We start from the raw sequence: 25,668 nt of genomic DNA, 5'->3' as shown, positions 1-25,668 counted from the left end.
CAGATAGCAAACTGGGGCATCTTAAACAGCTGGATTCCAGTTGTTTAGACAGCTTCCTGTTCCTGCTGCTGGCTTAAGTAGGACCAGCAGGCCAACTGACAGCTCTGGGACTCCACCAATAGGACCTCAGGGGTGGAGCCTTAGACAGGGCTGGGCTTCCTCAGTCCTGGGTAAGCAATTGTCAGCAGGCTGCCAAGTGGAGGGGTCACTCACAGGTTGATCCTGGGTTCAAGGCCTGTGGTCATGATACAGGGAAATGAACCCTGATCTCCCAAGTCCCAAACTAGCAACCTAACCACTGGACTATCCTTCCTCTTAGAATTTACAATCTTTTTTTTATTGGACACCCCCATCAGTCTAGTGTCCCGATAGGGACCAGTGTGCACAGTCATATTACCCTGCACCAGCCATTGTACCTTCTTGAGGAATGACAATTTCCTGTGCTCCCCAGGGAGCAGCGGAAAGATATCTATTGTTATGCACCTAAGGATGATACAGCAAACTTACATGTGTGTGTCCAGCTGGGGTAGTTCATACTTCAGAGGATGTAAGAAGTGAGCAGTCCCTGAAACCAGGAAAGCACAAGGAGTGTGAGCATACTTTGCCCCTGTGCAGGGAGCAGAACAAATTAGATGTATGTACATGTAAGGCTATTTGAATCTATACCTTTCCCCTCCTTTATGTAACCCTGCCAGGCACTATCTGGCTCTAAGAAGCTGTCCTAATAAAAGAAAGTTCTTAAAATGTTTAAGAAGCAATATTTCACCAACTAAACAATTAGTTATTTATTTAAATTATTACATGCATTTAGAGAGAGCCTATTCTGCTGCTGCCTGGGCATACTTTATGGTGCTTATAGCTGGGTCTATTCATATTGTTCAATAGAGGAGCAAATGAACTGTGTTTTTCCATGGACGGAACAGAGGAAGACTTGGCCAAGAAGCTAAGTACCTAAGACTTTTCATTCTGTGGAAAGTCTGTGTGAAGAGATGCGACTTGCCTCTCTCTAAAAGCAGACAAGGTGGCAAGCTGGCTAAATGCATTAACTAACTGGCAACATCTAAATGTTTTCCAGTTAAGAAACATTTTTGCTAATATATTTCCCTACTGTGGTAACACTGGGAAGGAAAACCCCACAAGAATCCCCTCCAACAAGTCCTGCTTCAGGACCATGTTACAGCTCCTTTATGCCTCTTGGAGAACTTAAGTGTCCAGCCAGGAATTCCTACATTACCATTCCCACAGGCAGCACCCAGCATAGGGTGCATGCCTGTGACAAGATGAGAGTGTAGATGGAGTCCTTGGTATTCCAAGTATTTTGGACCTCAGAGCAGCCAGAAAGCAGCTGAGCGTATTTATCATATTCAGTTGAACTACTTACCATGCAGATTATTAAACACATACTTAAATGTTTGAAGGATTAGGGCTTTAGATAATTTTCAGATGCTTTGGAAGTTCTCATCCTTTGCACAGACTTTTGATACTAAAGAACCCAGCATCTCCGGCTTTACAGGCTAAAAGCTAAAAGCTAGCAGCAATAAGCCTTTTAAAACCTCTAAAGACTGTCAAATAGCTTTTCTAGCATATACAAAAAAGGGTGCATGATGGTTTATTGGCCCTTTGGTGTGATGATCTGCATTATGCTCTTATGTTTTCACTCAAGAGTAAAGTAGCCATAGCAAACAAAGACCAATTAAACCTTTATATTGCATCATCGCATACTACTATGAATTCTCTCTCCATAAACATGAAACCAAAAGTATACATTGACCCACACTCCAATCCACTTAAATATAAATCAAAGAATAGAAAAAGCTGTAGAACAAAATGCAATTAGAAGTGAGCCATTGTTAATAAATGCTAGAAAACTAGTTATATGCAAGCTGCTGCACTTGTAGGAGAGCAGGAAATCCCAGTGTGACTGTACAGCTGTTCCCCAGCTGCAGTGTTTATTTATTGTTTGTAACCTCTACCTTCCCCTAATTACTCCAAAGGTCTTATTAATGTGAACAGAATCATGTCGGGAAGAGAAGAGGTACTGCTAAGGGGAGCAAACAGTAGGGAATCATAAAATTCTAAGTATTTTAACTGGGAATGAGGATATTTTAAGACTCCTCTAGGCAGCATTCTATGGCTTTGTGGTGGGGTTGAGAAGCTGCAATTCTTATTGAGCTCCGTTGGAGTACCAAGTTCTTGGGATCAGGCCACCAAGTGCTGTTGCCTCAATACTTAACCGTAGCTGTAGTCCTGGTGCTCCTTATGAAAACACAACTTTCATGGCTGTGGCTCTCTGTGTGTAAATGTTTTATTTACTTTTTTTATTAAAAGGTAAATAGTGATTGAAAGTATAAGTTATTTAACTGTTGAGAAATGGCACAAGATACAAGAATGAAGTATACCTGACAGTAGAATTTATGTTAACTTTTTATATATAAAATATACCTTTTACGTTATCATTTTATTATCCTTGTCATTACATTTTCCCCATTTTTCCTTAAATAGTTCAGTTATTAATTGAACTATTAATTAGGTCACTTTATTTTTCTTTTAATTCTGTTGTTCTGGACAAATACATTTCTGAGATGATGGATTCATGGGGGAGGGGAAGATGGTGAGTTCCCAAAATGATGAGCAAGTGAGGTAATCTTTCAGCAATAGATGCCAAATAATTTAGCATGGGGCTTCTGGAACAAAGGACGTTTAATATTTCATAAGGTTATGCTCTTTGGATGTCAGATGCTGAAATATGACTCCCTATATTACTGACAGCTACTTATTGCATGTGCAAACTGGGATTTGCCATTAGAAAATACTCAGCAAATTCAAGCAACAAATAAGAATTTTGCTCTTTAGAAAGACAGATTTTTTTCACTGTTTACATCTTGTGCAGACATTTAAACCTATGCAATCCAAATATAGTGTGAACATAAAATACCACAAGATCAGAGAGGAAGCATTTTACATCCACTTTGTACAAGTGTAAATGGCTGCATAAACTGCAAGGCAGTGGGGAATCATGCCCATAACTTTACTGAATTAGTCCATGCTCCCTGGGCAGATTGGTCATCAACTCCCTCTTATCACTGCCAGCAGCCCTATCCTTGAGGGCAGAGGGACAATGGTCTGTGCTCAAATCATGAGAGAGGACTTTTACATTTTGGTCTTCAACTACCAATGTGTGTATGTTTTGTTTTTTGTTTGTTTGTTTTTTTCCTTCTAGATCTCATATCTGTTTCTGGCAATCGCTGGTGAATGTATGTTTTAAGATTCCATTTCTGAGCAGAAAAGCAACAGACACTGAAGTTCACTCTCCGTAAACAAACAGGAAATTAAAAAAAAATCAATATAGTCTGAAAAAACCGTCAAAGTGAATTGCAAAGGGGAGGGAAAATTGCTTTGTCAGACAGCAAAAAAGAAAACATTGGCTACCTGATAAGATAATGTATGTGTGTGAAAAGCATTTCTTCAAAATATTAGTCATGAATGTCCCTGTGAAGTAGCTATTTCATCTGTTTAGAATGGGTGGAAGAAATGGTGCTAATTAATTGTTTTCATCATAAAAATTACAGAAAAGACACACACAGCAAATTACACCAAAAATGCCAGCACAAAATTCAGTGTGTCAGTGATCAATTGAAAACAATACCCAAGAGATAAATGTTCTAATCTGTGAAATTTCAGCTATTTTGAATTGATTTGATTAGTGCTCTTACACAAATTATGGGAATTGCTCTTGAATTCCTAATACAACCATTCATGTTAAATTTGTCTTAGTGGCTTATGACCGATATTTTAAAACAACATTTTTAGAAAAGCAACCTTGAAACAAAAATATATGGAGGCAAGAGATCATTTTAAGATAATTAGCTCAACACACAATGTTTTAAAATATAGAGAAACAGTGATATCAAAAACAAACTGCCATTTGAGTCGAAACAGACTTAGAGTTCAGCCAGACTACTAACTATTTGCTGTTGATTCTGGTAAGCAATGAATATCTGCATCAAAGTACAATAAAATTTACTGTCAGTTTATTAAAGTTGATATTGCTGGTTAGATCCATTGTTAGTTTGTTTATTTTAATCTTTAAAACACTGGCTAAATGTACACTTCTAACAAGTGATCAAAGCATTCACGTTTGTAATGATGGATAGCTCCCCCTATCCTTGTGTTATTGTGCATCATGGTATGGCAGAATGAAATGTTTATTTTCATTTTACAACCAATAAATTCAGGATGGTTTTACAATTAGTATGATTCCTTCCACCCCTATTATGTCATACAGTAAGATAAAAGGAAGCATAAGTCACTAAATGCCATATTTTCAAGTCACTTAAAAAAAGGTTAGAAAATCTGGAAGGCAAGCTACGTGGCTTTGTTCCAAACGAAGAGAAATAAGAAAATCAGAAGGAGACACCTAGAGCAAAAAAAAAGTGTTTGTGTGTGGGAGGGGTGGGTCTGATGGAGATGGATTTGAGAATATTACTCCAGGCCATTAGACACTAGTTTTGCCAAAATATTGCCTCAAGTAGACCACGTTTGCATATGCAGTCCATGTTTCCTACTACAAGAACTGTTATTTCACTGCAATGGGAGTATTCTTTCATCAGAAACTCAAAAGCATTTCCCTTCTCTTACACCAGAAATCCATATTCATGGAAGTCATTCTTCCAGGCACATGGATTGCATGATCAGCGCAAGGCTAGCAATTATAACTGTAAAAATACACATGCAGGGTCTAGCCATAGAGAATTGAGCAGCATCATATACAGAACTTTCAGTGCATCTCCTGGTGGTTATTTGATTAATTATGTTGGGATATACAGTATTTATTACTGTGCCTCTCATAGAAAAGAATAGAAGCAGATGCTAAACCAAACCAAAATCAGAGAAACTCTAAATGAGGACTTGTAGGTTGGGGGAGACCTCTAGTTGCCAGAAGATGCAAAGAAAGGTTCCTTTTTTTAAGCCTGAGGATGCCAAGCTCCATAGTCTGTCTAGTAGAACATGACTTTCCACAGGGCTCAAAGCAGTCATGTGTTAAAGACATGCAAGTAATTTCAGATACAAATATTTTGAAGCTGAGCTGTGGGAACTTATGAAGAAAATTGCCTTGATTAAAAATTTCAGATGTGAATGTGAGAGATATGAAAATGTCCTGCAATACCTTTGGGAGCTCCTACTGTAATAAGTGTGTGTATCATTGTGGGCCAGGTACTGGATGTAATTCCAAGGGGAGGTGGCCACAGGTCCTCCAGGAATTAAGAACAGTGGGGGTTGATTAGGTGAATTCTATCAGGCTGTAACAGTCCCAGAGAGAGGCTCATCTGTATTGGTTCATACTGGACTCTCCAGGGGCCAACAGACAAAGAAAGGACTTTTGTCCACTAAATGGACAGGACCGTCCATCCAAAAGGGGCCCCAATCCTTCTTGGGAAGGATTGGAAGGACTCTGGCATCCTGACCCCCCACAAGACTGATGGTAAGATATCTGATAAGCTTTTAGCATGTGTACAGACCCTTTTATTGTTTTAGTGTTTTCTCTGTAATACTTGCACTTTAAGCTTAGAAAGAGCTGTGTGGTAGTTTTCACACTGTTCATAAGTCTTTGGAGAGAAAGCAAAGCAAGGATGCTGGCCTGCTTGGGCAGTCTGATTTGCTGAGGATATCAGAGTGTAGGCAGGTAACCATACAGCCTGGAAAAACTCCTGGACAAGAGTGAAAGAGGTGATGGCTGAGGAGCCAGGAGCCTAGAGCAGGTGCCCTCAAGGATCCAAGGAGGGGGAATACAGATGGTGTTGCTCTGAATTGTGGCAGTGAACACAATTTGAAGCTACAAAAATGGATGGTCTAAAAAGCTCAGTGCTCAAGGGATCAAATTTTCAAAGGTTAGCACCCAACATACATTTGTAAAATGTACATATGTTCTTCCCAGAAGCAAAACTCACTTGCGATGTGGGGGTGGAAAGCACAGAAAGACATAGTTAGGGGTCAAGTTACTCCATATCCTATGCCTACACAAATGCAAAATCTGCCTAAGCGCACCTAAGTTTGCAAGAGTTTAGGCAGCTTAGAAAATCTAAATTGAGTATAAAACAAAGATACCATGACAAAATATAGCACTTACACAGGGACACTCCTAGCTATGGCCCCAACTCTACACCCACTGAAGATGATGGCAAAACTCCTTTTGACTCAGACCCTGTGATGGTAACTATTCTCCAACACACATCCAAATTGAGGAAAATGCTACCCTCTTACAAGGAAGCTGCCTCCTAATACTGACAGTTCTAGTGCCTGTTTCCCATGTGTAGTTTTTTAACATAGCGTTACATTTTCTAGAATGACCTTTGTTTGAGCCTCGCCTATTCAGGTTCAAGACAGTTTCTTAAATGAAGCCCTCTGGAATGGTGCCTTTCTTGGAGAGGAGAAAATCTGCCATTGAAGGAGTTCCACACACAGTGAAACCTCCCAAACGTGGCCAGTAGATACATATTTCCATGTAACACACACACACTCCATTCAAACAGCATGTAAATATATACAAAGGGCAGGTGCTATTTCTGTCATGCTATAGAAAATACCTAGTTACCTGGTAAAGAAATAAATTGTCCACCTTGTGAATATTCTTAGTTTGGGATGTGTCTGCACTTAACTACCTTTTTATTCTGTGATTTTTTTTCCTTTCTGTTTTCTCTTGTTAAACACTGCTTTTTCTAAAGATACCCAAAATGTTAGTGGGATAAAGTCAGGAGAGGCAGTCAAGAGAAAGGTGTTGGCTTAAACACTGAGTCAAAACCTGCAGGCCTCCTTCATGCTGACTGTCATCAGGGTGAGCACTGAGGGAGTTGAACCTTCTGTGCTTCTGTAGCACCTAGCACAATGGGGTTCTGGTTCACTACTGGGGCTCCTAGGAACTACAGTAATAAAAATAATTTGTGGTTAGTGCTACTGATAGTTGCATGTGCACTTCTTAGGCAATGCTGTGCATTTTTTTTACCTCATCCTCTCCCCTTCTGCCCTTGTCTTATCTTCTAGACTGTAAGTTCTTCAGGGTTGAGATTATCATTACTTTATATCTGTACAGACTTTAGCAGAGTTGGGACTCAAGCTTCTTGAGACTTCCAGGAACAGTTATGTAAAAGATAATTCAAGGTGATATAAGCCAAAAGAAGAATCAGTGCAAACTCAGATGGGATAGCTCTCTCAAGGCACTGAGATTCTGTGCTCCTACACCCTTTGCATTGCTATTTCAACCTACTAGGTTCTATTTCACAACATGGAATGACAGGTTGCCAATTCATCAGAAGGTACAAAGACAGTACTTATGATTAGTTATGTTATCTCTTTTTCCTTTGTGAAGCAATATTTTTAACTGTCTAGAAACGTGGATGGCTTTTGCCTGCATGATCCAGGCATTACCCTTCAATAAAACTTACCAACTATTCATCTGAAATCTTGATAGGAAATATATTTCAAAATGAGTGATGTAGGGTTGAAAGTCCTCTGGCTCCAGTAATATTCCCCTTATTTTGAAATCACAATGCTAAAGCTCAGTCTGCAGTTAAGTCTCTGAAACACAGCTCCATTAAATATTCTGTTGTAATTTAGTGGTTCCTCCCTTGGGTTCTGGAGTATAGTGTGAATGAGCTGTTACAGCTAACAGTGCAATATCAGTGCTGAAAATAAGACAGGATTTTTTAAATCATATTCTGAGTTTCTACCTCAGAATACAATGCTCTGCAAGACTCTTCTTACTGTTTGTTACACAGCCCCTAACAGAACACTTAAGAAAAAGCTTCCACGTTCTTAGCTATCTAGAGAATTGAAGATTCACAGTTCAAGTAATTAAAATATATGTATTGGTAAGATGAAAACAGCTTTAGGAGTTTTTGAAATGATAAACTCACTCAATAAGGTCACTAGCTACTTTGTCTAAGAACTTGTGTTCAAGACTTATTTTGTAGGTTTATAGTTGAATAATATTTAATAAAGACATCACCCTAATACTGTATGTATACTTATACAAGGCACAGATTTCACAGATTCCACTGGTCTTACACCAGAGATAAGCTTGCTTGTTGAGCTTTTAGGATATGGATTTTAAATTTGCCTCTGAAAAGGGGACTTTCAAAACCAATTCCTTTGCTTGGCAGGTTCACCTCCTATAGCAATTTGTATCTGTCCCAAGTCCCTTATATTTTAGACCAGTGGGTTTCAAACTGTGGTCCATGAAGTGGTTGCAGGCTTTCTGCTTTCATCTCATGGTGTTGAATGTGAAATTGAAACAAGAGGCAGACCTGCCATCCTAGAAACTTTCAGCTGTTACATAATTTAGTGTTCAAGCAGAGCCCTCTTATATTCTTCTGCCCCTTTGTGTTGCCAAGCAGGAACTGAAATGTGTTAACAAGGCTTTCTTTCTCAAGTGTTTCTCAGAGGTAAATGCAACTCAGATCAAATTTGCTGTTGCCTACAGAATTGGAGGCCAAGAAGACTTGAATCAAAAGTAATCTAGGAAGGTCAAAACAGTTGAGTCTGCAGGCAAGGAGAGAAACTTGGTAGAAATCTCTGTAAGGTCCTACATCCATGAAGAAGAATCAAGGAAAGCTAGAAGTATAGGAGAATGTAACATATCAGCCAAACCGATGTTTTTTACGGAGGCAGATACAGGAGGATTTAGGAAGCTGGGAGCAATCTGGTTGAGGATGCACAACACAATGTATGGGAAAATTTAATAGATGATATGGGGGCTGGGACACTTGTCTCTTTGTACAGTGGAGAAGGATTTTAAAATCCGATTAGAGAGTCAGTTTTGGGATTGGAGCTTGTATTAGGGTTTGCATACTTATCCCTCTGTCAACAATGTGAAATTTTTTCCAGCATGTAACATTGTACACTGATTGAATCCCATTCCCACAATTCTGCAGCCGATAGATTTCCATTCAACTGAAAACAGCATGGTCACAAACAACACTTACTGCTTTCAGCTTTGTAAGCTGCACGGACTCTGTATACAAGATGCCAGTTTGCCATCAGTGATGCAGAAATATGAGAAGGAAAAAATAAAATACTCTGTCTAATGGATCCCCAATAAGCCTGAATAAATGACTCATAGTGTGTGCTCTATACATGGAGCAGAAGTGACATGTTAATGTTTAATTTAGTGTTTGATACATTGACAGCAGCAGAGTTTTTTACGAGGAATCATCCACAGGTCTTGCACTTATACCAGACATACATATTTGTCCATTAGTACTTGTCCTCATAATTGATTTAGTCCTTGTGCCAGAGCCACTGTTATACCTTTCCCATAAATCTGAATTGCCTTCCCACTTACAGACACAACTAGACAGAAAATTATTTCAGCTGGAATTAGGCCGTTACTTCCACACTTTGGCCTGAATAGCTTTCTTCTTCTTTACGGTCTCTTTTATATTCTGTCCTTTAGAGATGGAAAGACCTATTTTGTTTAATTTTTAACCCACTCAAATGTTTAGCCAAATAATGGACTTTGCAGTGTACCCATTCTATTTAGACAGCGGAAGTTGGTTTGGGAGGAGAAAGGAAATGTGATCATAATGATATTGACAATGTCACATAAAGACCTCCCACCTCCTCCTTATACATTGTCAGAAAGGGAGATTGCAAATTGGGAGTGGGAGAGGAAGAGAAGATCTATATTTTGGCATCAGCTATGTTTTGCTGTGTCCCCCCCCCCAGGCATTTATCTACCTGTCTTCTGATTGACTTAGCATTACAGGACATTTGTTTTGAACCATGAATGTTTGGGGATGGAAGGATCTTCCATGCCTTGTGCATCCAAAACTCATGCTGATTTAACTGGAAATATTGCATATGCAGGAAAGGTAGGACTAGATCCTATATGGGCATTGACAAAAGGATGATTTCCCCCCCCTCCCCCGGGGCCGTGTTCCAGAGGTGGCAATAGGCAGATAGCTAAAATTATTATATATATTTTTCTTTTCTTTGTCCTAAGGAAAGTATGTATAGAGTACTTTAAAAAATCAATGCAAGTTGTGAATGATGTATGACATGAAAAATCCTCCCATGCACAAAGTACATACTTATTAGAAAACATTATGGGAAAAAATTACTACCCAACTGCAGTAGCTGCTTTTTTATATCCTTAATTATAATTGAGGCTGTAATATAATTAGGAGCTGCACACCTCAGGCTTTGAGCTTCTCTGATTTCACTAGCTAAGCAGGCTCAGATCTGGTCAGTAGTTGGATGGTAGACTGATAAAGCTAACTCCTAAAATAAATGAGGTTTCTAGAATAAAGCTGGTATCTGAGATTCTCTAAAGATGTCAGCAGGGTAATTTACAGGTTATATTCTTGCTTATTGAAAGAGCTCTAAAATGTAGAGGTGGGTTAGCTGGTGATAAAGATAAGCTGTCAGTTGTGTGGGTGTGGGGTTTCCTATTTATTTATTTATATAATATTATGGCGGCACCTAGACTTTGTTTAAACTAGAATGTATGTTGGTATAACTTATGTTACTCAGGAATGTGAATAAGCCACCCCCTGAGCAATGTAAGTTATACCAACCTAAGCACCAGCGTAGACACCTCTACATCAGTGGGAGAGTTTCTCCTACCAACAGAGATACCACTACTCTTCGAGACTTAAGTGATTAAGTTGATGGGAGAGCTCTCTCTTGTCAACTTAGGTAAAGGTGTCTAACCAGCAGAAGAGTGAAGTTCTGGAACTGCCTTCCAAGGGGAGCAGAGGAGGAAAAAAACCTAACTTGTTTTAAAACTGAGCTTGCTAAGTTTATGGAGGGGATGGTTAGATGAGGTAGCCCACTATGGCAGGTGGCCCAAACACAACTGCTAGTATCAAATATCTCCAAAGGCTGGGGATGGGATACTAGAGGGGGAGGACTCTGAGATACTACAGAGAATTCTCTTCCAGGTGTCTGGCTGGTGGCTCTTTTCCAGAGGCTCAGGGTCTAAGTAATCACCACATTGGGATCAGGAAGGAATTTCCCTTGACATCAGATTGTTAGAGACCCTGGGATGGAGGGTGCCACACCTCTGCAGTGTGGGGCACGGGTCACTTGCTGAATTGAACTAGAGTACATGATGGATTCTCTGTAACTTGAAGTCTTTAAATCAAGATTTGAGGATTTCAGTAACTCAGCCAGAGGTTATGGGTTATTACAGGAGTGGGTGGGTGAGGTTTGGTGGCTGGCAATGTGCAAGAGGTCAGACTAGATGGTCGTGATGATCCCTGCTCACCTTAAAGTCTCTGAGTAACACCTAACACAAGAACTAGGGGTCACCAAATGAAATTAATAGGTAGCATGTTTAAAACAAACAAAAGGAAGTATTTCTTCACACAACACACAGGCAACCTGTGGAACTCCTTGCCTGAGGATGTTGTGAAGGCTAGGACCATAACAGAGTTTAAAAAAGAACTATATAAATTCATGGAGGATAGGTTCAATGGCTGCTAGCCAGTATAGGCCGGAATTGTGTCCCTAACCTCTGTTTGCCAGAAGCTGGGAATGAGCAACAGGGGATGGATCACTTGATGATTACCTGTTCTGTTCATTCCCTCTGAAGCACCTGGCATTGGCCACTATTGGGAGACAGCATACTGGGATAGATGGGCCTTTGGTCAACCCAGCAGGGCCGTTCTTATGAGTTATGATTTGTCTAAAGTCGCATAAGTTAGTGGTAGAGCCCAGGAACAGAACCCACTATTTCCTGACTCCCACTCCAATGCCCTCTCCACAGGAGCACCCTACTTCCTAAATTGGTTACTGTAAGAGAAAGTTGGATTTTGCTTGTAAATTGATGAGTGAGCTATAAAGAAAGGAACTTGTATCCTGCAGAACACTCTGGAGGAGAAAACACTTTGGAGAATGTTTGTTTTTAAGATAATACAGATTTATCCAAAGTCCTTTGAAGTCAAGGAAAGGTTCAAAATCCTGAGTGACTGTTGGAGTGTTCAGGTTACCGAAGACACATTTATGTGTACTTGTTAGACTATCCAACAGAGTGACTCTCTTTTGTAAGAAAGTTTACAAAATGCAGTATTGTTCTTTGTTTCTTATGATCCTTTGCTGCGTAAATATAGCTTTATTTTGCTTTATGTTTACATTTTTCTTGTTTTAGGTTGAATTGTTACTTGTAAAATAAGAGATAAGAAGCCAAGCCAGCACCAGTCTTGGGAGACACTGCATTAAAAACAGAGACATGTGGAAGGCTATCAGAAAACTCAGCTTTTCCCTGAAATGCTATAACAAAACTGAGAAGAGGTAGCAATGTTAAAGGAATTCCAAAATCCACTTGTTACAGATATAGCTAGTTCTTGTAGGAGATATTGGAGTTGCCAAAGGAATTATAAGTTGCTGTAGAAGTGATGTTTTGTAATTCAGGATTTTATTGTGCCCCAATACTCCCATTGACTTTAATGATGCAGAATCAGGACCTGTGTGTGGATTTTGTTTCTCCTATATGTCAGTGGGGGAAAGGTCACTATGCTGCTTCCTTACCAAGGAACTCCTCATGGATGGCCCTACCCTTCATCAGGTCCTGAGGGCAGACATGTGGTCTGTTCCCTAGGGGCACAAACCTTGCTTTCTGATGTAGGGGAAACACCACCACACAGGGGTTTCTTTTTCCTTAAGCCTCTCTTGTGGAAGACCCAAATTGGTCCTTGGGTAACAGTCTTCTCTGTATTATTAGTGATCCAGTACTGAATCATGGAGTTCAGGAGAGACAACTGTTATCTTCTGTATCTTGGCCAAACTCCAGTTTGGATAACTCTGTTCCTCTCACCTCAGTTCTCTCTGCATTTTGCAAATTGATACAATATTCTATGCTGAACACAGTTCTGGAAGGTGCTGAGATGCTATGGTGATGAGGGCTGTCTAAGAATCTCATTACAGTAGAAGAGAAGATTTTTCTTCATTTCTTGCCCTAAACTGCAGTGTAGTTTTGCTGTGCACTGCTAAACAGTTGCTGCATCCCACCCAGAGAGGTGCTTGCGTTTTAGTGATGGATGAAGTGATTGTGTGTGTGTTTGTACACACACACATATATAAAGTGTTTGAAGTACTTTGGGATTCTGGGGATGAAATGCACTATCTAAATGTGTGTTAATACTCTGGTGGCTTCATATATATATTTTTTTAAACAAAAAAGAATAGAGCCTGGTCCACTTATTAAGTGTCTTTGACAATTTAATGGGATGAAATTAATTTTATTTAAAATCAGACAAAAGTGTTCTGATACGGATCTCTAAGAAATGGGAAATAGTTTGTAAGGGATGCAGTTGTAAGCCCTACTGCTTACAGGCATTTAAAATTAGACAAACACTACAAAATAAAAGAATGGAGACTATCATGAACTGGCAGCTGATGGACTAGATGACTAAAGTGGTCTTTTCCATCTCTAATTTTATGATTGTTGTCAAGCAACCTGGTTTGTCATGGACTCAGAGTTACATATGTATTCTTAAAATATCTTGGAATTTTTCCTAACCCAAGGGTCTTCAATAATCTGTAAATAAAACAGAATATTAATACTCAAACTAATATTACTATGAAGATACTTGTGTTGACTATAACATTAATTGTAGATATATAAAATCAACAGTTGTTTTAAAACCTCTAAAGATCTTTCCAGCCTCCCACAGAATTAAATTGTGTCCATTACACCACATGTTGATAACTAGAGAAGGAGAATGGTTCAGAGTATGGGAAAAGAGAGGAAGGATGGTTCAGATGATAGATCTCCAAAATCCTAGCTTCTGTTTCCTGGTCTGCTACAGACTTCCCCTGGGCTCTGACCTAGGGAATGGAGGCACAGCGAGACTATCTGTTAAAATACTCCCCACTATCTCATAGGGATTTATGAGGGTAAATGTATTTAAAATGGTGAAGCACTCAGCCATAGGAATGGGGCCCTCTAAGTAGATTTTAAAACAAACAAACAAAAAAACATAGAATGTTCAGCTATTCAAGCAGTGCACCTTTAAAGTGGTTTGTCCGTTGACCTCAGTCAAAATCCAACACAACTTTTGTTTTGGTAACTACCAACTTAACCGGTAGCCTATGGGAAATTCCCTGGCAGAAGAGGACTCTGGAGTGTGCACAGTTAGTCTTCAAGCTCCCAGATATTGCTTTGGCATGGACACTGAACTTCAATAGTGCTGAATCAAGTCCCCTTCTGGTTCAGATGGTCTGCCAAAGTGTGGGTGGAAACAGGTTGCCATCAGGATTGTGGTTGGCAGGGGCAGACTAGCACTGTCCATGCTGTTCTGTTGATGAACTTCACCTACTGTGAGTTCTGAATTGCCAGGAGAGCACTTCCTCTCGTCTGGCCATTGCCCCATGCACCTCAGCTGCCACCACTCAATTTTATTGCAATGAAGCCTGCATTGCCACTGACTGCCTCCCAAGGGGCAGAGCCTTTCAGTCTCTGGGAACTTTTCATGTGCCCTGAACTCACCTAGAGAAGGTGAGCAGCAGGAAATCAGCAAACATTTGTTTCTCTTTGCACTTGCACAATCTAACAGGGACCCGTTAAGGGGGCGAGGGGAACAGTTCCCCCAGCACAAGGAGGCCTTGGCAAGCTTTTACATAGGTGAGGATTTTCATTGCAAAGTTACCAAACACTGGCTGGGAAAATAAAGCCCACCCAGGCCAGCTACAAGAAACCACCACCTCCCTCCTGTTCCATAGCTGTCTTTCTTTCATTGAGTCCTCCAGCCCCGGGGGCTGCGGCGGGGCTCTTGGTGGAGGATGGAGCAGGTGCCAGGGCGTGGCTGTGCTCATCTCTCTTTGTGTGTCGTCTTCTCGCTCTCTTCCAGCAGTAGGAGCCACGCCAGTGAAGGGACTAGGGGGAGGGGAGTGCGCGGGGGAGGGATCTTAGGTGGCTCTCCGCTCCGAGGCACGCCGCCTCTGTTTGTATACAGTGCGCTCTCCAGTCAGCAGGGCTCTGTCCTCTCTCCCTTCATTGTTCCCTTCCCGGCAGAAGCCCCTGCAGCAGCAGGCGCCGGAGGAGGCGGCTGTCACCAGCCCACTGGCAGACAAGAGGGAGCGCCACACACGCAGCCTGCTCCCGAGCGCATCGCCGGACCAGCCCCTGCTCTGCGAGCCGCGATGGACTTGCAGCGCTCAGACTGTGAGCTGCTCTGCCTGGTTCCGGGATCTTATTAGTAGGGGAAGAGGCAGAACTCAGCCACCCGCAAGAGAATTAGCCTTATTCCAAGGAACCTCCAGGAAGAGGACATCTTCTCGCTGAGTCGTCTGGTGGAAGGATCCCCCCGCTCTTCCTCCTCCTTTCCAAACGAACCCCCCTGCCTGGGCTTGCCCCTTGGGGGAGGAAAAAGGATCACCATGAGCCGCTTGCTGGTCGCTTGGCTTTTGCTCTGTTTGAGCCTCGGGGGGCCGCAAATCACCCAAGGTGAGGAGGGGCGTGAGGGCAGTGGGGAGGGTGGGGGTGTCCGTGGGGCCACGGCGAAGCCAAGTGATCCCAAAGTCAGAAGCGAAGTGCGCTGTGTGGGAGTGAGAATTGACGCAGGCGATCTTGGGGGGCGGGGGAGAGACGTGAACTATTGGAAGCTGTGAATAACACAAAGCTGACAACGTGGGTGTTTTTTAATATGTGTCTGTGTGTCGGATTAGGTGCCCTGGCCTCTGCACACATGTTCTGTTTAGTAACTGTGCTTAATTAGTGGGAAGGATTCGGTGGGAGTTTAAATGTAATCCAGATGAGAGGTTGGGAAGATTTAATATCCACAGAGCTGTCCACATTTTCCACTTTATTTTTTAAGGATGTTAATTCGGTGCTGAAGATCCAGCAAAATGCTGACCAGTTTGCAAACACATTCAGGGCTTTAATACCGCTCTACTAATGAACGCCTGTCTCCTTTTTGACTGGCTCTGTAACTAGGACATTCTCCATCTGAAATGTGGGAATAAACCACACACCTTAATCCGATGGGTTTTTAATTCACCCTCACCGCTCCTGTTGTAAAAGTTGCAGGAGCTCATCTTGTCAGGCTCTTAATGACCTAAGGATGCGAGAGGGGATAATAAAGTAACGAGGTGTTTGGGTTTTTTTAATGCAAAGCCAGTGAAGGCTTGGTCTGATCTTCATGGGAACGCCTCGGAGAGGAGGGATACTGGGAAACACGAAGCACTGCCTGTCGGTGTATTCAAGTTTGTAGCGACAGGGGAGGTTTGGTCCAGAATTTGAGGCGCTCTCTGTGGCAAATTAAAGCATCCTTTCTGTTCAGTTTTCAAAAGAGAGAGAAGGGAGCTAAAGGGATGTGAAGAAAGCTTCCCACTGTGCCGGCTTTGATTGAAATATCCCTATCTGGCTGCAGCCCCAAGGAAGAGTTCCCCCCGATCAGAAAAGGTGTCTGCCAGGCCATTTCCCCTGTACGGAGCTGGAGGGATTCGCCCAAAGCAGTTCTGAGCTGAGCCGAGCAGGGGCTGCGATCTAAACTCCTCGTCACCCTCACCGCTAGGCTAGCCCACAGGAGCCAGGGGAGTCAGGCAATGTGCATGTGAGGCTCTCAAGTGCCTTTCCTAGTATAATGTTCACAATCGGCAGCCTCCTCTAAGGTGATGGAGTGAAACCCACTGTAGTTAGCTTCCCAGATGCAACGAGGGGTTTTCCTCCTACCCTCCCCCCTCCCAGTGCTGTTTTCTGCACTGATTGTCTCCGCACTGTGATTCTAAAGCAGTGATACAAGGAGCGAGTGGGTGGCTGCGTGAACCACACGCCTGCCTGTCCCATCGGTGTGGAGATGGGCAGCCCTTGCTTGGGTGGAGGCAGGGAAGGGTTGGATACAGCAACTGCAGCTGCCGCCCAGTCCAGTCCGGTTGTTGGGAACTCTGGGCTGCGGTCATTCACCCACACTCACTCACCTCCCCTGCCAATGCTGCTGCTGCTCCGTGAATCAAACCCTCAATCCAGTCACACGCACAGGGCACCAAACTCAGCAACTGCTAGGACTATGGCTAGTTCAGCAAAGGGCAGCTGGTGGTCGAGGCTGATTCTAGAATTGCTTTTCAAGTCCCCACAGAGAATGGTCTGGCAGCTGCCCGCTCCCTAGTATCTAGCACTGTCTGTCTTTTAAGTGGAGGAACCGACAATGAAATGGTACTTTCCCCCACTTTCATCTCTTACTGTAATGTAAAGCTTTCTGCGGGGTCATCATTGCAAATAGCTACCTCTGCAAGATGAGTTTCTCCTCAGATAGTCCCCAGCCTATAAACGCAGCACGAACTTGCTACCAGTGTCGTTGCATCCAACCGATTTTTCTTTTCATAGGCTAAATGGCCGTGTGGTAAGGGTTAATGCATTGAGATGCACTAGAAAAAGAAATGCGATTTTGTCAGACTTGTGTAGAGAAAGTATTAGCTGAGCATGTGTCTTGCTAATTTCTTTAACATTTAGACTTGGCCCCTTTCATTAATCATTTTTATTTTAAAATTAAACCAATGCATCAGTCAAATTGAATATTTTATTAGCTCTTAAATTATTCATGGCTATGGGTTGCTCTCAAAATCCAATAACGTTCACACAGTTGCAGCAAGCGTGTCATAGCTTATGCAATCTGTCCTTGTACCTGCAATTTCTGTCTAAAGTCTTTTAAGCAAAAGGTATTATATCTGACAAAGTCTAGACATGTCTTAAATACTCTGCACTGGAATTGTACATGACTGCCTGGTATACATCTAAGCCTTTTTCTTCTAGTTACAGCAGGAGGATTTTTTTTTTAAGCAACTGGAGGACTAAATGAATATCATTATTTTTCTACAGAGCAACATACCTTGTAGAGACAGTTTGCCCATTTTTACATAATTAATTGAATTGTAATTGTTAAAGTAAAATATTTTCAAAATATTTTATAATGCAGTGATAAGAGCAAATTGTATTGAGTCTTCATAACATGGTAAAACTAACTAAAATTGTTCTTAAACAGATCTAGTACACTAAGTTAATTTTGCTCTCTGGCAGAACACTGTAATAGGCACTCTCAAAATTATGAGGGTTGTAAGAGTTACAATTACTTATAGTGCTTCCAAAAAGTTTTCAAACAGTCCCAAACTTTTTCTATGCTTTGTTAAGCTTCATCTTTCTCAATAAATATCAACTTTCACAATAAAAAAACTATGCAGTGGTGCCATTATTACAGTGGTCAGCTCTGTGTTGTTTTGCCTTTAGGTCAATACCAGTTACAGATGGAAATTAAGTAATATCGGTAGTTAATGAGCTGTGTTGCTGGTCTACCATTACAGTCTTCTATTCTTATAGCATCTGCGTGTTAATATACAGTTAGATTTCTTTGGAAATCATTTAACTGGTATACAAAAGCAACTTATAGTTTTTATATATGAATGCTGAAAACTAAAGAGAGAGATCAAATTGTGATGCCAATTGCTATTAACTCATATTGTCTTTAAAAATGTATGTTTATGATAAGTTTTCTGTGCAGCAGGTTTATACTTAACTAGCACAGTTGTTCAGTAAATCATTTATAATACATAATAATAATGATGGAATAGACTGGTCATCACAATAAAAAAATTGACTTTTCTTCCATTTTATTTTGTCCACTCTGGCCAATTTTTTAATATCATATGTACATTGGCACAGCGGTTAGATCTTCAGATACATGTTATATGCAAATATATGTGGAAACTAGGCTATATATATATGTATGTGGAGTGGCTTCTTATAGCCTTTAGCTTTCAAGAAGATGTGAATGAATTGTTTTGAAAGGGAGTTACTGGCTCTTTTGATATTTGTTTCTAAACCACAATAAAGGGTTTACATTTCTTGCTGCTGTTCTTTGGTGAAACCTGAACAAAATAAATCTGATGTTGTGTCATTTATTGAACAGACAGCAGCCACAGTGAAGAAACGGATGATTTATGATGGAGTAAACATTATCTCTTGTCCATAGAAGCATTACAGAGATATCAGTTTGATTTGCATGCTTTTTAGGAACTAATCAGAATGAAGAGTAGTCTTATGAAATCTTGTAAGCAAACTATTCCCTATAATGATGATTAAAATTCTGTGCCTATATTTTGAATGTCAAAGATCACAAATGAATGTAAATGATCTGAACACTTGAAATGCTCTGTTTAAGCTTACTTTTTAAGTAACTTTAGAAACAGCTTGTAAGGTATTTCATTATGATCTTTTTGTGATGATTTTGTGTCCTTTTGTGAATTTCAGTAACATGTTGAAGAGATACATTATAGAAAAAAATTTCATATGTGATGTTTTCAATGTTTCATTGTCTCTTGTTGTGGATAAACCAAGATCGATTAAAAATTTAATAAATATTTAAGCAGAATGTTGATGAATGTCAAAAGAAAATTATGAAGAAGACTTCATGGTACTGATCTGTGTTGAGAATGGGCTGTTAATCAGATGCATCCTCACCAGTAGGTGTTAGAAGTGTCAATGGAGATTAGACAGACAGACATAAATCACTACCCAGAAATAAAACATGTGGTCAAACAGTTAATTAGACATCAGGACTACCTCATGGAAAAGGGTTGATTAGACACATCTTAACTTTACACTAATATTTAACAATTACTGTAATTATGTGGGGGGTTTTTAAATCATATTTTCAAAAGGAACTTGCTCAGTAAATTCAACTCATGTGGTAGATCTTTTGTGGGAAATAGACACTGATCTGCGTAATGCCCCTGCATTGAAACAGTTTCTGTTCAGAGATTATGGGAAGCCTTTACACAGAGGCTTAGCAAACAGATGACGCTGGCATTGCCAAAAAAGTCTGCAAGCTTTTTTGTCTGTGTCTGGGGAGCCTGAGAAGATATATTTAAACCTCCAAGAAACTTTTTCAAAAGATGGTGCTTTTTCTCTGTTACAGTGCAAAAACATAATTTAATCCAGTGCTTGGAAGCTTCTCTAAAGCCTGCTGCTATAGCTGGAATGAGCAGCGTGGTACAGCAGTGCTAAGAAACATCAGAGATAAATAGAAGAACATGATTGTTCAAATCTAACAACACTGGAAGACTGAAAACATCACAGAGACTTCTTAAGATTTTCCTGTTTTATGTCTCAGTGAACCTTTTGCATCTGTAGACAACATCCATTTCTCTTCAAACAGCTGACAGTGACCTGGCATAGTGGTTTCTCACTGTTCTTTAACAGATTACCTTTGTATTCAAATTTGTTTCCAATGCCTGCTGGTGTAGCCCTTAGCATATAACAGATGCAGCAGGGTGCAATAATGTAAGACTTGTCAGTTTTGGACAGTAGCAAATGTCAAGCCATGCATTGTTCCAGTGGGGACTCTTTTTTTTTTAAGAGTCCTTTTAAATAAAGTATCAGAGGGGTAGCCGTGTTAGTCTGGATCTGTAAAAGCAGCAAAGTCCTGTGGCACCTTATAGACTAAAAATTGAATGATGTTTTATGTGAGGCTGTGTAACAAAGTCAACATTTGCAGAAATGCTTACTGAAGTGCCCCTTTCTGCTGGTCTTGTAGCAACTAGCACAGTTATCAACCAGTTAAAATTCATGAGAGTTTAGTGCTCTCTGAAAGTTGCTTCAAAGGTAAATCTCTTGCCATTAGGGGCCAGATTCTGATACCCTTCCTTACCTTGGAATAAGAAGCTTATTCCACAAATGGTCTTGCTGACTTCATGGGAGCACTCGGAGAATAAAGTTCTACTGAATATGAATAACAGCATCGGATTCTGGTCCTGAGGAATTTGTATTGAAATGATTACAATGGTCCGGAATAATTTACTTTAGAAAGATGCATGAGCTCTCTTACAAATTCATTGGCCAGGTGTGGGGTTGCATTCTTTTACCACTTCTAATTTACTTACTGTTCATGCCTCTTTGAGAACAGCAAACTCAAACTTTTACAAGCCCAAGAGCCAAGAGTGGTGCTGAAATCTTAGAAGATGATCATAGGGCTTGATGTTGTACTGAGAGTCAGTTTTGGCATGTTTGAGGTATGCTTGAGGCTTGGCTAGTTATAGTGTCAGACTGCACATGGAGGTTTGAGAGCATGGGGTGAGCATCCAGACAGTACTAAATTCTTTCAGCTTTAAAACTTCATCCAAGAACTGGGGAGAGCAGAATGTGAAGTAGGAGTCTAATTTTTTTCTGTCCAAAATCATCTGAGATACTGGAGAAGACTTGAACCAGAACAGATATTACAGGGGCAAAGGGATCCTTCATGCTGCTCCAGTGGTGATAGAAGCCATAAGCTGGTTTGGCTAGCAGCTGAGAGGGAGAGCCAGCATAGGGGAATCTTCAGGTGGTATACAACTGTCATAGCAATTTCTATACCACCACTAGCATAGGGGAGAGGCCAGGAAAAGAAGGCAGTTAGTCCCAGTGATACCCTGATGGTAGCATGGTTCTTCAGTACTGGTAAAGCAGCAATAGAACTGGCAGTTGCAAGGCTGAGGATATTTGAAATCTTGGCTTTTTGGGGAAGGAAATTATGTCTTTGTATGCATTTGCACTGTGCATTGGGACCTCTGAATGCTACGGTAGTATAAATAGTTCATCATCATGATATATATCATGTTCTTTGCCTATAAAATAGTTCAGATTTAAAAAATGGAAAAATCAGACTGACCTTCAGTGGCTATAAGCAAATTATTAGACACAATTAGAATATGTAATTACCTCAAAGCTGGCTATTATAGAATCTATTCAGAGTGAAATACATTATCATACAAAATCCTTATAAAAATGTATTAAAGCAGCTATAATCCATATACATTGTCTGTAGGTCAGATCCTCAGTTGGTGTAATAGCAAATGGGGTTAGATCATAGGGTACTAAACTTCATATTTCAAAACAATCAGTTATAGGAGCCAAAAACTGCATCAGAAGCAACAAAACTTCGAGGTTTCTTAGGTTTTCTTGAAACTCAAAAGCTAATGAACAGTGCCCCCTAAACCTCTCACCCCACCCTAAACTGCTTATTAAAATGTTTCTTCCGGGCTACGGCTTGTATGCCAAGAAGCATTTAGAAATGCTTTTTTCACCACATAGATAAAGAGTATCTCAGAATATGTGGTTTTAATGGAGATGCCTGCACAGTCCTAACTATAGCCTTGCTGTAATGCAAAAAGTAGGTCACAAAGTAGTTTTAAAACTTTAAAAGCTTTCTTGCATCTTGGGCAGTACCCTTTTCCTGCTTTGAATGTAGTGCTTGGCTAGTGTCAGAGAATGGCATCTGATAGAAGGTAAGAAGTAGGCATACTAAGAGCTGCCTCTCTATGTAGGACTCAGTTGTGAGTAGAACTGGTTCAGAATTTTTCGATGAAAGCTTTATTTTATTTTATTTAATTTTAAGTTGAAACAGAAACTTTCTGCAGCAAGATTTTGGGTATGAGAGTGGGGGAGACAGATGCAAACCCATCCCAGAGCAGCTGATAGCCCAGGAGTTAGGGCACTCATCTGCGATGTGGGAGACTATGTGGCTGCTCTGCCTCATCTGGCGCAGAGAACCTGCATCTTGCACATCCCACGGGAGTGCCCTAACCACCAGCCTATGAAGTCAGTTTTTATCTCAGTCATGCCTGTTTCACTTTGTATAAATAATTAAATATTAATTGGGCAAGAGAGAGTGCAGTGACTCAGCTGGGATGTGTGTGGCCCAGGTTCAAGTCCCTGCTCTGAATCAGGCACAACCTGGATCTGCCACAATGCAGGTGAGTGACCCCACCATTAGTCTATTAGGTACCTTGGGGTGGATGTATTTCTCCACTTGTGAAAAATTCTAATAGGCCTGTGTTTTGTACTGGCACAGAACAAAATCAAATTCCAAACCATTGAAATTTTTCTGTAAAAAGAATTCTTATTTTCTGGCCAGTTGTTTTTGTGCCAGGAGACTGACAAAAATCACCACAAAACTACTTTTTCTGTTGTTGTCAAGAAGCTGCTTCAACCCTGTAAAATTAGGGAGAATTACTGTGGCAATTGGAAAATAAGTGATTTCTGCCCATTGATTACCTCAGTCCTTATACTTCCTCCATGGTGCAGCCACTATGGACAATATATTGGGATGATTTTGGAATAGAGTTTTATAAACCAAGTTTACATGTGCAAATTGAAAGTAAAAGGTGTCTTAAAACAGTTGTATTTTTCTGTGTAGCTGCTTATCATCTTTGACAGCATCTATCACAGTTTGATGTCATTACACACCTTCAGTCTCTTTAATCCAGGCTTTGGCTATTCTTTTATAGTTCCACAACTTGTGTTACTTTATCTCTCTACCATGTGTTTTGTCTATAGATATTACGCTTTTCAGATATTGCCATGTGTTCTGAGGTTCTCCTCTCTTACCTTTTGCTGCTCGTTCACTTCAAGCTTTCTCAGCAAGGTATTGTGTATGTATTTATTATTTTCATAGCAGTCATTGCTGAAATTTCATTCTTTATGAAATTCACAAAGTCAAACATACTTAGGGAACTCACTGGCTGCCTGTTGTGGGATAAATCTGTTTTGTGGTGGAAGTCTGTTGGTGAGGAGCAACTAAAGCAACCCCAGAAACCTACTGGATAAGAAACAGAGGTGAGAGTAAACACTGAATAAAATGGATTCTTAGACCAACAACCAGCATCTAGTGAGAAGAATGGTGGCTCAGGAATGACCTCTTCCTTGTGAGGCGTTTGATATCCTCTACCACTGGAGGCAGAGATTTCAAACTCTAAAATAAAAATGCTAATTCTCCCCTGCCTTGTACTGCTGTAGTCACTTACACCTATGTAGCATGACTAAACATCTGTGGCTCTGATTTGGTAGCATTTACACCTGCTTTTGTGCACTTTCTTTGCATATGTGTAAGTGACTATGCAAGAAGAAAAGATCAGGTCCTCAGTGCATGGTGTCTGCAGTTGCCCAGTCCCCAGTGGCTCTGCTCCACTGGCCCTCCTGCCTAGCTAAGTGCTGGCTGACTCTAAAGCCTGTCTTGATAGGGCACTTCAGCTCTGGGCCAGATTAAGACACTTTCTCCTAATTTCTCTGAATGAGTGAAATAGCTCTTGCCACCCCAACCAATGAGGAAGTGGAGCTCTCCTTCCACTTCCAGCAGAGGAGGAAGAGATGCACTCCTCCTAAATCCACTCATGTATTAACTCCAGGTTTAGCTAATTCCTAGTCAGGCACACTGATTTAAGACATCTGTTGGGTAGGCTTGATTCTAGCTGCAATCCTGGCCTGGCTATGGCAAAGTACTCAGGCTGTTCCCTGGTCTCTCCTGCAGTTCTCTTCTTGGGCCATGTTTGGATCTGCAGTTTCTGAAGCCAACCCACTCATAGAGTGCAGTCTTCTCACAGCCCAACCCTGCAGGGTTTGTGGAATAGCTGCTTGGTGTGATGTCAACCAGCTAGCCTGATGCTTGAAAAATGAAAACAAAAATGTTTTTGGTAAGATGTTTAAGAAAACTTCTACATTTCTGAGGTTCATAAGAGAGGAATCCCTGCCTCCTTTTCCCCCCCCCACACACACATTTTCCCTCCTCCCCATTTTCAGTGCTTTTGGTTTTCCAACAAATAACAGTGGAGGGGAGAGGATTAAGACGTTCCCATGGAAAACTTTCCTTTAGGAAAAACCCATTTTCTGTTCTCTTTCTTCCTCCCCCCCACTCCCAAAACCAACCAAACAAAAATCCAATTGAACACTTCCAGCCAGATCTACCTGTAACCAATTACTTGCCCCTGCTTGGGCAGGGCTGAGCTCCTATGCAGGAGTGACATCCCCTCCTCCAGTGGGAGAAGGCTAGTACCAGGAAGTTTTGTGGTGAGATTTTCTGCCACCTGTCTAATCAATCAGGGCTCTGGAGGTTGTAGAGAGTAGCTCTTCACCTCTGCCTGCTTGGATTTGACTGTCAGGTCTGGCCCCTTCAAAGCACTACTGTGCCACATGAGGTGAGGGTTTCAGCTGCATGCTGAGGTCTATCAATATTTTGTTATTTAAATGGGTGTATCTTCCAAAGAGGATATGCAGTATCTCTCAAAATCTAGAAACAGTGATTATGAAGATCAAGAGATTAATTCAATAGATATATGCCTGATGTTAAAAGAACTGCTTAAGAAAATCTGATGATTGTATCTGCTATGTTAGGAGTTATGATGCCAGACCTCTTTGTTAGTATCACAGTTACCACTGTGGAAGGGTCAAGAGCTGCTCCCTGTTAGTGTGAGGCATCTCCTCAAACAGCATGAAAACTATGATCATTGCGATCTCATAATTATACTTACTCCCAAATGTAATCCATTCCAGACATCTTAGAAACACGTGATCTATTTTGAAATTTCTGGATCAGCATTTTGGAATCACTATTTGAGGTAAATGTTGGCTAGTGTTCTCATCATATGACTGTGTGTGTATTAGATTCTCTTTTCTCTTTCGTTTCCAAACTGATGAGCTGTAAGTTTCTTTCAAATGCATATTGCAAATGATCACAATATGTTTACAGCAAGGTATATATGTTTATCACAGTTGGAATAATTTTAAAAAGCCTTAAGTGTAGAGAGACAGCACAACTTTTCTGTAGAAAAAATTATATTCAGAAGGGATATAATTTTGTTCTCCATTTTGCTGCTAAGAATATAGCACAGAAATTGCTGGAAGATTAGACTTATTACACCTGTTCTCTGAGG

The 25,668-nt window shown here is 40.8% G+C and overlaps 1 protein-coding gene across 1 annotated transcript in view; it reads left to right on the top strand.

Annotated features, from left to right (window-relative positions):
- The first annotated feature begins 14,907 nt into the window (after nucleotides 1-14,907).
- Nucleotides 14,908-25,668, top strand: part of EDIL3 (EGF like repeats and discoidin domains 3) — a 461,020-nt gene continuing 450,259 nt past the window's right edge. The window contains exon 1 of the mRNA XM_050944818.1: nucleotides 14,908-15,442. Within this exon, the coding sequence (XP_050800775.1) occupies nucleotides 15,376-15,442 (67 nt within the window). The 5' untranslated portion in view covers nucleotides 14,908-15,375. The remainder of the gene's footprint in view (nucleotides 15,443-25,668) is intronic.

The sequence above is a fragment of the Gopherus flavomarginatus genome, chromosome 3 (genome assembly GCF_025201925.1).
Source record: "Gopherus flavomarginatus isolate rGopFla2 chromosome 3, rGopFla2.mat.asm, whole genome shotgun sequence".
Classification (NCBI taxonomy): Eukaryota; Metazoa; Chordata; order Testudines; family Testudinidae; genus Gopherus; species Gopherus flavomarginatus.
Note: the sequence above shows the minus strand (reverse complement) of the source record. Positions and strands in the feature narration are given on the sequence as shown.